Below are 18,531 nucleotides of genomic sequence, written 5' to 3'. Positions count from 1 at the left end.
TGATAAAAAAAGGAAACCGAATAGCCGAAGCGTAGATTAGAAATCGCGATGGTGTTGTCTAACCGGAGCGATCGATGCTCGGGCGTATTCAGGCATGGTTTGATTGATAAATTCAGGCGGAAGCAAGTGTGCGAGGCGGCGAACGAGATAACACATCGTCCCACGGTATATTACGATGGAATTTCCGTAATCTGGGTCGACAACATGCTGCCTAGGGGAAGTAGTAGACGCGTGTCTAAGATATGTGCATAAGTGATTTGACAAGTGATTATTTCGATATTTTCTAGTAATAAAATAATGGATATTTGTTGCGTGCGTGTTTTTTGTATTTTCCGACTTTTGCCTCTTTTCCCTATCTTTTCGAAAATGTTCCCTGACCCTTGGGAACGTAACGGAAACTGTCCTGTATTTTAGCCGCATGGATATTTCGTAAAGAGATAATTTGTTTCGTGTTTCATCAGTGACAGAGTGTCCTCGTTTCAAGCGGCTCGTTGACAAATAATGCGCTTCTCGGTTGGCGTAATTGCGATTATAATGGATATTCGGTCCGCGCGATATCACTCCTTGCGAGGTATTAAAGGATTAATTATTGTCATCTATCGGAGACACACTCCGCGATAACCTTTAAATTATATATCGAAATTAAGATCTAAATTATACCGAGCTAATGAGAGGGACGTATTATGACGTAAAACGTAGCGTCAGAAAAAAAGGATAATTAATAGAGAAGAGAATCTAATATACTTAATATTAATAAATGAATTAAAGAGAAATATTTATTCGTGTAATAATTTAGTAGAAATAAATATATATTTCAACGAATATATTAAAGAAATATTTTAATTAACGCGGATAAAACTGGGATCTAAGATGGTAGATTGCTTCGATTGTTGAGAAGATTGAAGGGAAAATAATGAAAATAATGACATCTTCTTTATTACACTTTGAATAGAATGACAGTAGAAAGAGAGATAGATATATATCTCGTTTTATCATATAAATCCGGATTGTCCCTTAGAAGAGCAAATCGTCTCTACGTCTTAGATTCGTAAGGCAATTATCAGTTCCTTTCATAAAGTAAAAGCGTCCGACCGGATTCGAGTTGTATGATTACGCGAAGACTTTGCGAAGCGTCTCTTTACCTCGATAACATGAAATGTTTCTTTTTCGAATGTTTTGTTTGTTGAATATAGATTGCAATTTCCAAGGAAAAAGAAGCTCACCTATATATACGTATACGATTAATTCTCTCGCGAAGCACAAATTATGCGGTAAAATGCTTATCAATTTCAAAGAAATAAAGTGCGTATAAATTTGCTTTTCCCATCGCGCGCGTACATTTGAATCGAACGTTACTTTCTCGGAAAAATGAAGGGGGTTTAACGATGGAAGGGCTGGATAGAGAAGCGAACAGGTAGCGAACAGGTAGCGAACGTTTACCTGAACGCGTCCCATCGGCGGCGACACCACCAAGAAGATCCTCATGGCCGCCTTGAGGAAGTCGTCCTGATTACGATTGGTCGTTTCCTGCAGAGCGGCCTCGGATATGCTCGAGCTATTGTGAGCGGTCTTGCGGCGCACCTTGCGCCTTATGCTGCCGACTAGCTTCCGCCAATCCTGACCGGACGACGACGACGACGCGGTACCGGCACCACCTCCGCCCCCGTGGCTGGCCACCGCATCCTGCTGGCCGGTCGCCGACGACGCCGACGGCTTCTTCGAGGGGCTTAGATCGCGGCTGGGCCGTCGGCTCGGGGTACCGCGGCCAGAGGGGGTCCCTGCGGATGCGGACACCGTGGTGCTACCGGGTCCCACCGCGAGGGCGCGATCGCCGCTGGGGCTCGTCTCGGCCTCGTCGCCGCCCCCGCCGGCGGGCCTGCCGGGCCCGCACTCCCTCCCGGGCCCCCCGTTTCCCCCGTTGCCGCGCTCGACGCACGACGCGATCACGGGGTGACCCGGTCGACCACCCCCGCTGCTCAATCGGCGGACGAGACCGCGTACGAGGCCGCTCTTGCGCGCCGTCGGGCCCTCCTCTGGCGCTTCCACTCTCTCGCTTAGTCGGGCACCGATTCGGAGAGAGAGATTCCCGGTCGACGGCGATCGATCTTCTCTCTTCTTTCCTACTCCGCGCGCGGTCTCGTTTTAGAAGAGAGAAGCGAGTACCGCGTGCCTGGTAACTTGTGCTCCCTTCCGAGCTTTCGCGCTGTACAATTTTTACGGGCGCACGTTTCCTCCCGGGGCGATTTCCAGCCGCGGTGTTGTTCCCTCGTCGTAAATTTTACAACCTACCCCCGTAGTCCTTCCGCGGGGAGAAACGACGTATATATCGCCGCGCGTCACAAGCGACTCGAGCTATTCGTGTACTTTTCTCCTTCGCGCTTCGTGCCGCATCGATTAAGTTTCCTCGACACCGCTCCGGCTTCTAGCAAACTCTCCGCTGCGGAATTTTTCAACACTTTTATCTTTTATTATTTCTTCAAGACGCTCTCCGAGACGTTTGTCGGAAAGAATGTTTTTAAGCTCCGCTAAATTATGCGAATGCGTAAAGAAATGGAGTCCTCCTCCTGGGACGATTAAGCTGATTGTGCCGACGGTAACGCGTCGCTTCCGAGCAATTTCAATTTTAAATTCCTTGTCACGACTCCAAATAAACGCATCTCTCGTTGGCTTTAAAAATACGGTGTCTCTGCTAGTGCAGATAGCGGAAACGCGGTATGTTTCTCAACCAACGTCCCTCTCATCGATCCGCTTTTAGAGGCTCTCGTTTTTTAGCGTCCCGCTTCCAAGATTCCATTTTGCGTACCCTTGCGCGAAGTTCGTATAATTACTGAAATAACAAATCGGAGATACCTCGGTCCTTGGTGAAATCTTCATTAAAACTTGATAATTAACATAAAAAAACTGGAAATGTAAATTTCAAATTTACTTTTCCCCCAAATCTCACGCAGAATTTCCAAAGTTTTAATAGCTGATAATGCTCTTTCGAAAGGACGTTTTATTCCTAGACTCCTCGCGCGATAAGATTATAATAACGCAGCCGTTCCATGGCAAAAGAGTAGCGCAAGCTGTAGATTTTCAAAATGCGTTTCGGTTGAGCAAATATTCCACGGAAAAACTTTTCATCTTTCACGTCAAAGTTCACGTTTCGAAGATTATGGCCAGCTAACTCGAGCGAGAGCACGTATTCCTCATGCTCGTTTCTATGAGATGTCACGTTCCGTGTCTCACATAAATGGAAGGTTACATTAAACGTACGTGAGGGAACAGGTATCGCGATCACGGCAGGTGGATCGATTTCCGAGGTTATCGACACGGCTGTCAACGAGCAGGCTTCTTAGGCTTCTTCACGCGTTTTCACTTGTAGCGAACTTTCAGCACGCCTCATTTCCCACGTACATTACTTACAGTTTTGTTTTCGTGCGATTTCTCCTCTTGGATGCCTCGCACTTAATTAAGTCATTATAATTGTTACAATATTCGAATCGATCGAGTACATCACATATTATGTGATTATAATTTCAATTTTATTTCCCTGCAAGTAACTTTATCTGTGATTTTATATTTTAATCGTATTAATTAAAAAAAAAAATTATCGCCGATGAAATGTCAATATATGACAATATATTGACGATATATTCAAAATTATTGCGTCTTGATTACTTTGTCGTATTTTGTTTTTTCTTCTGTTTGGATTCGATATTCGAGAGATCTCGGAAATGATTGGCATTCAAGCTCTATCTTCGTTATGAGTTACATGGATTTGTTTTACATTAATCTCAGTAAAATCTACTCGGAAATGTGTAGACATCGAGATAATTCCATCGTTGATATTACTTTGCTCGGGTACGCTAGATTAGGAGGTGCATGACGTTGCTGCAAGTTCGAGAGTGAAATCCGGATTAACGCGCTATTCTTGATTTCGCTCGCGATCACGTGATCTTGTACCGGGTGTGAGCAGGTACGGCGAGTCGAACGGTTACAACTTTAATTGAAATTTCCTCGGGAAGTAAGCTTCCGCGGCCTGTTCAGAAATCGGATTAATCGGCGAAAATCTGCGGAGGAGATTTGTACACGTCGGGTCCGGTTGAATCACACGGTGCAGCGCGTAATTTCTCGATAATCCGAGCTCTTATTGCGTAAGGATTCGAGGGAGCCTGGCCACGGGAAAAGCCGAGAGTTGCTTTTTCGAGTTTGTTAAAGGCGCGAATCGGGCCAAGGGCGTTCACGTATCTCGAAGGGTTCGCGAGGTAGGTAGCGTTGCTATCCTTCGAATGATCGATCGGCGTTTCAAGGCTCGCCGCCGGTGAAATAACTTGGCGCGATCCCTCGGACTTTCCCACCGAGAAATCGATCGAACGTTTTGCCAGTAATTATCATCCGTTTTTCGATAGCGTGATATTTCTTGATTACACGCTCGTTTGCCCTTAATCACTTCTCTTTCTCATTTCAACTCTTCGTGTTTTCTTCAAAGTATGAGAGAGCATTCTTTAATTTGCGACGACAGCCTGATGTAATGCCCGGCATCTGCATAACGAATCGATCGTGTCTATTAAGAAGTTTATTACTAGATTACAAAATGAGAGACACGCCTGATACACCAGAGATATAATTGCGATCAAAGTGTGGAAAATCGAGTCTCGCAAGAAAGATAGATTTTTTACTTAGGCAATGATTTTATATATTATATATACACTTAAATTTAATTATCTTTTAATCATTTTATTCATTTCGAGTCTATAAAAACTGTAAAAAAACTAACGTTAAAATTATTTTTAAAAAATTAAATATATACACACACACACACACATACACACGTATTTTGTATCATCTCTTATTTTTAAATTTATAGATAATTTGAAGATGGATTTTTCAGATTGAAAACTTTTGTTTAAGTTTTATCTTCATTTGCAAAAATATGATAGACATGTACTAGCGAATAGAAATTAATTGTGCAATCTAAATATTCCTTCATTTTAATGAGACAATGCGAAGCATTCGCAGTATTGGACACCACAAAGGACATTCTGACCTACCCTGAAGGCATCGATAGGATCAATTGCAAACAGAGCAAGGTACGATTAAACGATTTTGGCACGGATTTGCGGGAAACTTTGGCTCTATCTTGACGTTACAGCGATGGACAAAATATACCATAATATCAAACAATTACATCGGGTCTAATACGGTTTATTCATAAGATGTCTTTCTAAAATCATTTCATTTGCAGATTTCTGTACTAATTTAAAATTGATTTTTCTTTGCAGTAAAAATTTAAAACGATTTCTATTCATAAAATTAAGATTTAAACAAATTATATTTAAATATTTAATAATTATGAATGTATAAATTTAAATTGACAGCATTTCACATCTAACAATAAACCAAAGTAAAACAAGATAATCTTCAGATTATAATAAAATTAAAATACAATGTGGTATCTATGGCTTCTATTATATGGAATATTTATCAAATTCTCGGAAAACATAAGACACACGCTATGGATATTATGAATATTCCCATCTCATTATATCAATGTAATAGCATTTATCCGATTATATTACCTAGCATTATGTTTTAAACCGTCAAATGCGTTATATAAACGTCATAACAAATCCCTCTGCTATTCTATTAAAATATTCGAAATAAAAACATGTAATTCATTTTAATGAGATTACAGAGAACAATTTTTGCTTGAAAAAATGTATGAATGTGTTTATTTAAAATAATTTGATATTGTATAAAATATATGTATTAAATCTCTCTATTTTTTTCCTTTTGTTTTGTATATTTTCATAAATATATAAAATAGAAAAAGGTAACGATTTTTCAGCAAATGTAAAACAATTATTTAAAAAAAGGAAAAACGAAGAAAAATGGAAATGGCGCGCTTTTCGAGTGCAATGTAATTTGAAATTCAAAACTCAAAATATGATTGTAGAACTCGTGTTTCAGATATTGTCGTAGGAGAGAAGGGTATCACTCGTGGAGACTAATTAATCGAGCGTGTGAGCGCTTGAATTTAGGTCACCGAGCAAGATTCGGCGGTGGAAGTTGCATCGGCACAATTTCTATGTGAAATTTAATTGAAGAGCTAAGATGTTACTGTTGGAAATGGTCACGTCTTCAAACATTATATTCTTGTGCTTTATCCTATGGAAAGAAATGACGATTTTAGGACAAGGGTGCTAAAATGCCCCATCGAAAGCTTGACACGCAATCTACATATATTGTCGGTTTTAATTAAAATATAATAAAAAATTTAATAAAAAATTTCACATCAATTATTTTATATAATGTAATATTTTAAAACTAATTTCCCAAATATTTTATCAAAGAAAACATATTTTGCAATCTCAATTCCAAGAGCTTAAAAAATAAAACCTGAAATATATTTAATTATATTTTTAAACGATTAATTACAAAATATCGTCTTTAAAGCATTTGACACATGTGACCGTACTACGCTGATTCTTTCGCACGAAATAACCGAAATGCTATTAGAGAGTGCGAGAAGTTTATTCGAAAGCCGCTACAATCTCGATAAGTATCCTCATCTAGAGACAATGCACGAAACTTACGAAGGACACCTTAAAGCACGCGCGTCTCGGATCCATAAAATCAATTGGAAGTAGTCCGAGACCTAATTAAGCTGTCGCTTGACACGAGAGTAATGGCGTGACTTGTATAAAAAATGATCATGTGCATGCATAAACGAAATTCCGAACGTGCCTGACGAGTGTTGCGAAGAAGCCGACATGCATTTGGAATTTCAGTTTCGCGAGACATCGGGACGAATGCTTACCCGCACCGAAAATTCTCGGTTGAATGTCAGGAATTCGCGATCTGACTTTCGCAAATGGTGAAATTCCTATCATATTACACAGACCTGTTATGGATCCTCCATTACCAATTTAACTGTTTCTCTGTTTCACGAGTCTGACGGAAATGGGTCAGCATAATAGAAAGGCTGCGAATCAAAATGTGTGTGCATAAGTTCTTAATTATAAATCGATTTGTACACAGTAGTTTTTCTTCTTTATGATTTTTCTCATATATATGTGGTCTAAAACTGTCATATCGATCTTTTTATTTCTATTATAATGGACACCATTTTATTTTGTAATTTATGTAATATTTTGTATTTTAAAGAGAGAAAATATTATATATATATATATATATATATATATATTGCGCCTCACAAATGATGTATCAAATTTCTCTTTGTATCAAATTATAACACAATAATGTACAAGATTTTTTTTTCTACTTGCTCATTACGCTAAAATAAAAATTAAGATCCAAGCAAATTAATTATACTCGCTAGTAAATTTGTTTCACCCATTCCGATGGACACATTAATTTCTTTTATCTCTTAATTTTTTTACATTATCAATATCCTGCGTAATATAATGAAGTTAATTAAAAATATATAATTGGATTTTTCAATTAAAATATCTCAGAAAATGTGAACAATGCGTTCTGTTGATATAATTTTTTAATTTTTATATATTATAGAATTAAATATTTAATTAAAAAAAATAACTTTTATATATTATATTTTATATATTATTTTTATATATTTAATTAAATAAATAATTTTTATATAATATGGAATTAAATATATGTATCAGGAATTTAAACCTCGTGTGCGGTAAATCGCGGATTTCATCTTTACAATGATTCGATGTAACCCATTTATGTCAGTTTGTGATGTTTTGCTTTTTCATGCTATTAACTGTTCAAACATAGAAACGATTAAAGAGAAGAAAATGTATCCTTAAAGAACTGTTTTTTGCACACGATAAGAATGATCTTTTAATTCACCCTTTTCGCTGGGAATTTACGAGTCATCGTCTATAATGAAAGAACTTCTATAATGAAAGAACTTCTTCTTTAATGTTTATAAACATACAGCTCCCGTCGCATCTCCCGTTCCTCTTTCTGGACAAAAAAAAACTGTATAATCGCACCGCGATGAATCATAGATTTTTGCAGCCATTCGTGTTAAAACATTTCAAAAGTATTTTAAGTCTTTCATTCAGGAAAATCTAATACCAATACAAATTAGTAATGTGTGATGGATTTTTTCTTTGAAACAGATTTTTGAAAAACAGCAACAGACTTCGAAAAAGTTTTTTCAAAGTGCGTACTTCTGAACGAAAAATCACTTCTGTCTAAATGAACGACCATCATGGCAGGCTGTCAATGGACGAATGTCAATTTCAATATCATTGAAGAACCTTCTATTGAAAGTCGATCATTAAAACAGCGTCCCCAGGTGGTAGGACGTGAGCGTTTCCCCCATTGTCGCGAAATGTCACGTGAAATGCCGCTCGCGCTCCTAAATATTCACTTGACGAGAATTAATTACATTCTCCCGCGCAAATCCCAGTTTCCAGTACGAATTTTCATCCAGTATCTATGCGAAAGGATCAAATTCCCCAATACAGAAAGAATTACTCGAGTATTGTACTTTTTCATTTGTTAGCTCGCAGTTCAATCGAGGTATTTTACGCAACATAATAGTACAAGTAAAATTTATGACAGAAATACATCTCATTTAATATAATTTATATGCATTTTGAACTATTAATATAACCGTTTTACCTCTTTTTATTATTATTGAAGATTTATCGCAGACATTATTGATAAGTTTCAAATTTCGATATTTCACATTTAAATTCACTGATAAATTAAACTTTCTAAAAAAAAAATTGTAAATTAGATCGTTATTTCTTAATCAATATTTTTATTTCTTTTTTAAAATTAAATGACAAAGAAAAATGAGAATCTCGGAAATTAAAATTTAATCATTAAAAGAATATTTCTCAAAATATCTCTCTATTTATTTCACGTTTCGTATACACAATCACTATCAATACGAAGCGCTATCGAAATTCTATAAGATGTACAAAGAACTTGATTTGAAACAAATTGATTGAGCAATTGCATTTTGCGCGATTCAGAAAGAGATTATCTCCGTTGAGATGTCTCGTTTGCGAAAAAAAGGTGTGTGTGAGTTTCTTTCAATGAAAATGAATCGCTCGAGCTAGATTCGTCGATGTACTTCGACGGTCAATAAAGAACGATGCTGGGACGTTGATCGATTACGCGATTCGTGGCGCAAAAAAAAAATGATTTTCGCTGATGTATTCTCTCCCAAATTCTATTTTTTCTATATCGACATTCCTAACGTAAAGGGAATCCGTGGGACGATTCATTCATTCCGAATGAGGCAGAATCTCTGACACGACAATGAAGAATGAATGTATCGATCATGTCACCGGTGATATCTTCATTGGACTTGCCCTAATTAGTTTCGTCCAGTCCCTAATCTACTCTCTATGGACCTTAACGTTCGATATAATCCGATAGGCAGAACTATTTATGTAGGAACCAATAATGTAATAATTCATCTGTCGAATTCAAACAAGATTATCACTAATAATGAACATCCTGGCGCGAGACCTCGAACCTTATTTCTCGTGTCAATAAACAAGACGTATTGCGCAATATTGTTTAAGAAGTTAAACAAGAAAAAGGAATACAAAGTAAAACCAACAAAAATTTACGATAGTACATTTTATATTTATTTTGAATTTCGCTCTTTTTGATTCGGTCGTACGTGCCTTCACCGATTTTCTCGAAAATCATTCGCTTTTTCTCTTTCCACTCGGAGGGAGTTAATCTCATCGATCATTGCCATTCGAATCTATTTCCAGCTTGCATAGAAAGTTTCTCTCGAGAGTAGATACTGATTTTTGCGATTGACTCTTTATAGTTGGCAAAATTTCATTTTATATTCTAAAATCTTCCGCAACTTTTTGTTCTTTGAAGTTTTCAATCGACTCCATGAAATACTGCCGCATCGATTTTAAGTATTTTATTAACGTTATGACGAATCCAGGTAACTGGGAAATGTCAGTTTCAATCGTGGTGCAAAGTAACTTTGAAATTATTCTGTCGCTATATAATCTCGATTTTTATGGGATTAAACAACATGTTTCTGCACTTTCAATATCGAAATATCGATAATGTAAAAGGACTTTTTATGATGCGAATAAATAAATAAATTGTCTAAATTATTAATATTTGTTAAGAATTATTGATTAGAATTCAGTTTTTAATTTGTATAGTAAAGTTCATCAGTATGTGGGTGTATGTGAAAATTATTCTATACAACGAGTGTTAAAAAACGATCCATTATTCTGACCTTGTTTGTGTGATTAAAAAGTCAAACGATAACGTCGGGTGTGTATGTGACGTCAATAATGAAAAACCATGTACAATATTTATCTGTTGTACTACTATTTTGATTGCCTGACCTTGCTGTCATTTTTTTTCGCAATGCCATCGTAGATTAAAATCTTGAAACAATTTATGTGGCTAAGTAGACGGAAGTTTATGTAAAATGAATATGCAACTTAAGCGCGGACAATGAGAAACTTTCAGCCAACTTGTTTCCTTAGAAAATTCGTGCGCGAGACTTTTACGCAATCAATTTTGTTTCGTAGAAACGACCGGTTGTTTTCTCATTTTGCTTCGATTGGTGATTAATCTAGCGTAAAGTTCAAGACTTCTCGTATGAGAATCTACAAAGTCTTATATATTTTTCGCACACCTTCTTCGAAACTTGATAAACCAAGCTTGCGTCTATCAATTCGCGCTGTAAATATAACTAAATTTGAAAACTTGTAGCAATTTTATAAAGATACTGACACGTGAGATAATATACCTTCTAGCGGAGCGTAATATTTAATGTTGCTGTAAAGAAATTTATTAATTTTGTTTCTACAATAATATATTGTAATTTAAAAATAAAATTTTACTCGTATAATACGTAAGCTTTCAAATTAAATATTTTTTTTTTCAAAATATACACGTTTTAAAATTGGAAAAGTATAACAGTTTCATAAAGTCGTAATATCTGAGATACTTTCCTCAAAATAATAATGTACGTTTTCGAGATATTCAAATATATATTAAAATAAATACTTTCTACAATAGAAATATTTTACAGTAGAAATATTTTTTGTACATCATTTCGAATCGATATACAACTAAATGTAAGATTGCATAATACCATTGCACACTGACACACCTTGACGCGTTGAGTGACTCATTACGCGCGGGAATTGTACAGACATATGGTGGCGTCGCTTCGTATAAGAGACCTCGAGCTCCGTTAACGTGCGAATAATACCCCTTATATATGAAATCGTGTTCGCCATATGTGCGCGGGACCGGACGTAATGCGATGATATTTGTTAGCCTTGATGCAAATATTCGCGAGGAAATACGAAATTGCACGCTATTGAACCTTGGGGCAAAGCGAGCGAGAAAAACGAAAATATCCATTAAGGATCATAATTTTAAACGAGCTTTGTTATTCAAATGTCACCGTCAAATATCATGCATACCATCTGGTTGTCAAATCATGTGTCTCACGAATCAACTCAGGTCAATCAATAGAGAATTGTTGAAGGAAGGATATCAAAAATATTATTGTTGATATTAGATTGTCAATAATATTAGAATTAAAATAGAATAACGTAAAATTAACGAATAAAAATGTGACAAAAATGGAACGCTAATTAAAGTAAAAATGAGAGCAATTTTACGCGCGCTAATACACGGTTTCGCTGTAAAAGGCATCGCGTTCGCGGTGAATGTGATTTCATGAATGTAGCAACGCGAACGTTTCTTCCGAAAATAGCAATGCATCAAAATCGCGACTCCATACACACGTCGTGACACACGACAAGTGCAACACGAGTCGTGGAGCGACGGAGAGAATCGAAATTGCGGTCTACGCAATGACCACATTGAATGCGACGCCGGCGGGTAATAGAGGGACAATACGGGAGAATTGAGTGCCGGAACTCAGGGCGGCATAAATCAGTTTTCAATAAAGCAAAACATTCAATATATATCGGCCAAGCAAGAAATGCAACACGCCGTCTCTACGCGAATATATACGCGAATATATCGCATTCGGTGCATCAACAGATGCATCGCTCCGAAAATTTTCACCTATATATGCATATATATTATATGGAACCTACGCATTTAACATTTGTATGATATTTTTATCTTGCCCTTGTTCTCCTCATTCGAATATATTTCCGCCCGAAAAAACAATTTTTTAACTCGAGTGTTTACCGTAGTTGCAAGTTTTGTGTAATAATTATTTACAGATATAATATTAATGCGATATGCGAGTTACATCACAAGAGTTCAATAATTGCAGAAAGAAAAATTATTAAAATATCGTAAGGAGGAAAAAAAAATCTCCCTCGATACTCGAGAGTGTAAAAATAAATGATACTTTTCCACGAGTCGGAAATACAGTCGAAATAACGAAACAGTTACACAGCTTAAAATACAACAATTTGGTAAATTACAAAAGTCTCGGTATTATTTCGATACGTCGTTAGAAATAGTTCGATAATAGACGATTCACGTGCAACCTCGTTGCGATAATATTGAACTCGGTGTACTTCTTAGCGACGATAACCGCAACAATTCTTTTCCAGCGTTTTTCCCGCATCTATATTCATATATACAATAGACGTACTATCTCCGGAAGGTTTCTCCAAGCAGAAAGAATCGTCGAAAATGCCGATAGCTTCCAGCGAGATGGAAACTACGAGTTGTCGGAGGTGGTTACTCGTTTTCCGCGAGAGGGAAAATACATCGTCCGGAGATCGTATCTCGTAATTATCGATTGTGTCGTCAGCTGTGCCGGCTCGTCAAGCGTCGCCGTCGCAAAGTACGGCTCCACGCGTCGCGCAAATCGCCGCGAAATTGATAGCCGAGCCGCGGACGGGGACAGCATGCGCCAGTTTGCCAAGCGGTACCAAGCGGATTCGAGATCGAATGCAGTCGGCATGTTTAACGACTTCGGCGAAGCACACGACGGATCGATAGCGAGTTCGATCGGAACAACGGCGCGTTTCTCTACTACTAGAAACTGTTAATTTATGCAGCAGTCTTGCCCTACGCAATCTTTCCCCACATGTCGACATGTCTATCTATCGCGAGCGTTATATAGGTACCATGCTGTACACATCGTATCTTTTTATATCAATATATATGTACATATATATATTTATATCAATATATATGTATATTGTATTTCCAAGAGTAATATTTTCAGAAAGGTAAATCAATTTTGTCGGGGAAAATTGCCTCACTCCTCGTTTGTGAAAAGATAATCCGATATTATAATAATGTCCACGTGACGTTTCGAAAATTATTGCAATTACTCGAATTGTATATATCTCCACGCGATGTTTTTCCGAAAAATATAATCGTTTGAAAAAGAGAAAGTTTGATGTACAATAGAGGATATGTAATTTATATTTAGTACGATAGAATTCGAGATTCAATTGTTCGAATATATTACATCGAAACGTTAACGTGATAATTAAGAGCAGTGAAAAATGGCATCGACAAAGCGAAATCCAGCGATTGATTATCGCGTGTTACAATCCGTCATTTTATTAAATATATAAACAATGTAAAGGGAATATCATAAAGATGAAAAATTGACACGTAGCTCCGCGAATTCAATTTATATGGATGTTATGTTTCTCTCGAATCCTAGTTTCCTCTCGCTTTCCACTTAAAAATTTGCAACATCCGCAAAATGTCTGCTTGCAATCCGCTCAAACGATTCAGTTATTGTTGATGCTGTAAGCTATATCGATTTAAACTTTTTGGCGTTCAAATAGGAAACAAAGCATTTGCAATCGTGCATGCGGATGCCGCTAAACGTTCTGGAAATATTTCCTCTACGGCTATTATGGGATAAAAAAAGATTATATATATCGTGCGCGGCAAATTATTAAGCGCGACGAAAAATAATATGTATCTTCCAATATTTTTGCTCCATTTTTCTGCTCGTATGAAAGGCATGGATTAACCTTTCGCTTTCCTATTCAGAGTAAATTTGGTAATTATATTCGCGCGTTTAGAAAATATAGTATCTCATCGCTATATAATCTCTTCTTTGTACAGATTTTTCGACAATGCTTTGAATAAATTATCAGTACATAATAAGTATTCACAATAACATTGACATTATTGCAAATTATCGCAAAGTTTTGTTAAATAATCGGTATTTTTGCTAATAAAATGTTTATAAATCCTTGTTTTCACCAAATTAATATAAATAATGAAACAGTAATATTCAATATTTAACATGTATATAGCTTTACTTTTAATATATATAGCTTTTAGTTTTCATTGATTCTATATCAACAAAAAACTACATGTATAAATATGTTGACAACTTGTTATTTAGCGATTACAGAATATTCATAATAAATATTTGCTATAAAAGAGAATGGCATAAATATTTATCATAAAACGCAAATTATTTATTAAACATACTGACTGAAAAAATGTATAAAAACACCGGAGCAATAAAAGCAAATGTAAGTAAATATTTATATGAGTATTTAAATATATATGCCCATATTTTTTATTTTTTTTAATAAATAAAATTACTAGAGAATTTCTGTTAAAATTATAAAAATGTATATTTTCTTGTACAATTAAAATTGGATATATATGTATTTAAATTTTTTTCTCTCCATCTACTCTTCTCTCTCTAAAATTTGTTTTATCAATTAAAAACTTCTATCACACCTATATCTCGATATATATGATAGAAATAATCTAACTTTTTTAATCGCGTTATTCGGTTATTGTCCAATAATCATTAATCATTCATGTTAATCAATATTCTCTCTCTTAAGAATAATAGACTCGATTTTCGTTATTATATGAATCAGGCGCGCTCGCACAAACATGGACGAAATATTACCTTTGATTTTCGTCGATGATGTCATTCTGGCAGTGGAACGTTCGTTTTGTCCAGTAGTTTCTTTCGCTATTAGACTTTTTTTTTTAAACTCGTTTTTCTAAGAATACATTTACATTTTCTCTTTCAAACTATTCTTATTCTTACAATCGCTTTGCCCATTTTCATACTTCGTAAAAATATACTCTCGCGTATAATTTACTCTAATTATTATTTTCTCTCAAGCTTTCTTAAACGCGATCGATTCAATTCTCACAATCGTATATTCAGTGCACCCTATAGTAATAAGATTATTCTGTCATATTTTATAAATCGAGAGAGACCGAATGGACTGCCCGACTATATACATATTCTCAGCTACGGAAATCTGCATCAATTTCCTCCTTTTATCGAAACCACTTTTCTTCCCGTCGATCCTTTTCTCTCTTTCTCTATCTCCTTTCTTACTAGATCGGCCCTTTCAAAAAAAATGCCGTTCGCTCGAGCTTGATCTTTTTCTCGATCCTGCGTCGACTCGCTCGACGACCATCCAGTTAGTGTCCCGCGACGATCTCCGATCCTTCGATTCCGGTCTCAGTGATTGCTCTGCGGGTCTCGTTTAGCTTCACACGGGGGCGAGGGCGGCGTCGGTCCTGCCGGCGTTAGGTCGCGCGTCGCACTGAAGGGAGAATCCGAGGAGAGAGCGCGGCTCTCCTCGGCCGATATTTCGAACGCAACCACCTACCCCGCCGGCCGGTCGGCTCCGCGACGAGGGGATGCGCGAGCGCCGCTGGAAAACTACCCCTTCCTCGTTTCAGTGTAAGCTGCCCGCCAAGGACAACGTGTCGCACCGCGCCGTCCGTTCTACTCCTCGCTTCTAGGATCTAGAGCAGAGTTTCCCAAACTTTTTTACCTCATCGCCCCCTTTTCGAAGATAATCTTTTTCAGCGTTCCCCTCCCCCCCCCTCCTCGGGAAATCTCTATCTCTATCTCAACTAATAATGAAATTGTAAGCGTAACTGCGTCTGTAATTTTTTTGAATTTCTGAAAAAAGCTAGTTTGGAAATAAAATGACTTGGAATTTTAAAGCTATTTATTAAAATTAAATAACAAAGAAATTGCACATAAACATAAGATTGCTCACTATTATTAGTAATAAATGAAATGTTAATGTTATAAATCCGTAATATATTAATCAAATTTGATACATGACTGTATGTCTGTATAGTCAAGTGGATAAGTTTGCTTAAAAAATGTTTCAACGCCCCCCTACTGCCCCTGAGGCCAGCAACGCTCCCCCCAGATCCCTCCAGCGCCCACTTTGGGAAATTCTAATCTAGAGAGTGCAAATCGAAATTGAAATTTTTTTGTCTTGATTTAGTGAGCGGATGATGTTTCGATATTCCGCGCATTGATATCTTCTTCTTTCACAGCGTCTCCCTTCAGTAATTTTTGTATCGTTGTTCGATTACATTTCATAAAACAATGTACATGCTTGGTCTGTCAATTAAATTCGTATATAATCACGAGGCTTATTAAAATTTTCATCTTAAATTTTTTTTATACTAAATTACATTGAAAAATTTATTTCGCACTAAAATATCTCATTTTTGTTGCAGTTTATAGTTTCAATAATATTTTTACGATATTTTGAAATAAAGTACTTTTCAGTTTCGTATCATTTTTTATTGTAACCCAGCTTGCGTATTTATCATATGAAAAAATATTTATCGCATGTAGCGGAATTTCTCGGAGCGAGAACATTTCATTGCTGCAATGTATATGAGCAATCAAATCACACGATGGTATCGAAATAGCATGTAGTACATTTGATTCGCATGTCGTTTGAGAGAATACCAGGGTATGTGTTCTGTCTGTGTGTCTGTCTCTTTGTGTGTGTATGTCTGTGTAATGTGGCTTAAAGAAATTAATACTCGTCTTTCATGCGAAAAATATCATAAATCATTCCCTTTAGGCGATTGCATTACTTTTTGCATTACACGAAATAAAATCGTTTGTAGAGGAATGGAGGGAAACGACGTTTCGTAGAAATGTAATATTACACCCCCATCATACAATTTGGTGTTTCTCTCACTATCTCAATTTTACATCAAAGCACTGTCAGTGGCTTTGGTTAACATCGACCAGTATTGCTCTTATCCGATCCGTATAATCCATTCTCGTTACCATGCTGGCAACGCTTCAAACGTATATGCGTTGGAGGACATTGTAATCCTTTGTCTGTGCTTGACAAGTACGATAATACAGCAGCGATAGGATTTTAACGACAGTTTTTGCGAAATAGATCGAAGAAGTAAGCTCAATCGGAATAATTATCTCGTTGTTGAATGTGATACCGTGATATTTTTCAATGTTACAATACGTAGATTTTAATGGTTGATTTCCTTTAATTTATTGCGATATAAATTTTACAATATTTCATTCTGAACACAAAGCTATCAAATTTAATTAAAACTCTATGAATAAATTGATGAAGATATAAATTGATTTCTTCTCATATGTGCATATGCAATAGTTGATAATAATATTAAATAATATTAAAATACATAATTGATAATATTAAGTAATCTTATGTAGATTTATTTAACAATTCATGTTTCCCGCAATATGTAAAATATAAAAGTGCGAAGTTCACGTATATGCGTACGATATGCGGAAGATGAGATAAAATCAAGGTACATAAAATATTTAAGCGTGTCTTAAATTTTCATATGTGTAAATAAAAATATTCATATCTATAAATAAAGTGAACTAAAAACCAAAAGCATGCTTGCAGTTTATTCATCGAAGCGTGCAAAACGATAAAATTAAACCAAATACATATCTAATGCCTCGATCAGATCACATGTATATATGTGCACACACACACACACACATGATCTGATCGAGGCATTCGCTATCGTATTTGATTTAATTTTATCGTTTTGCACGCTTCTCGCTTCGACGAGCAAACTGCAAGCTTTTGGGTTTCGGTTCACTTTATTTACACGTACCATGTGAATACAAATTTAAGACACGCTTAAATATTCTATATATTTTGATATTATCTTTTCTTCCACACATGGTCCGCATATATGTATATATATATATATATATATATATATATAGAGAGAGAGAGAGAGAGAGAGAGAGAGAGAGAATACGGAGAAAAAACAATATGACGCATCGATATTCTATATTAAAAACATAGACAAATATGGCATAATACACCTTGAAATTTTTATTTTTTCGCATCTCGATAAATCATGTTTAATTCATCTGTTCTACCGCAAGAATTTATTGTATCTTTATTGCGAGCATTGTCAGATATATGTTGGTGGTGAAACGCAAAACGCGAAACGCGAAACGAGATTATGTTCAACCTTTCTTGAATGGCAACTTGATTCGAGCGACCAGCAAGAAATGCATGTAATTGCGCGAGTTGAATTTTGCATAAAAAAGTGGTTTCTTCTCTAATAAATAAAAGTACGGAGAGTTTTGCAAAAGAGAGCTTTGATCGTCTACTATAATTATTTCGATTAAACTATTTAATTGCGGAATTGTGCATTCAAGAGTTGATTTAATTTTATAATTAGATTAGCATTTAAAACGAAATCCTGACTTAAATAACCTTCTCATCCATTGATTTTGCATGTATTTTTCGTATTTCTGGCATATTTTTTATATTAAAACAAAAAAGACTAAAATGATAAAAAAATTGT

At 36.1% G+C, this 18,531-nt stretch overlaps 1 protein-coding gene across 11 annotated transcripts in view; it reads right to left on the bottom strand.

Moving 5' to 3' along the window:
* The window catches only part of LOC105251703 (pleckstrin homology domain-containing family G member 5), a 116,182-nt gene that overhangs the window by 45,819 nt on the left and 51,832 nt on the right, over positions 1-18,531 (bottom strand). The window contains exon 1 of one of the 11 annotated variants that reach the window (XM_025413631.1): positions 1,441-3,540. The exons of the other annotated variants lie outside the window; for them this stretch is intronic. Within the exon in view, the coding sequence (XP_025269416.1) occupies positions 1,441-1,485 (45 nt within the window). The 5' untranslated portion in view covers positions 1,486-3,540. Of the gene's footprint in view, positions 1-1,440; positions 3,541-18,531 lie in introns of those variants that run through there. 11 annotated transcript variants of the gene reach the window in all.

This window comes from Camponotus floridanus, unplaced genomic scaffold (genome assembly GCF_003227725.1).
Source record: "Camponotus floridanus strain SB8 unplaced genomic scaffold, Cflo_v7.5 scaffold7, whole genome shotgun sequence".
Taxonomy (NCBI): Eukaryota; Metazoa; Arthropoda; class Insecta; order Hymenoptera; family Formicidae; genus Camponotus; species Camponotus floridanus.
Note: the sequence above shows the minus strand (reverse complement) of the source record. Positions and strands in the feature narration are given on the sequence as shown.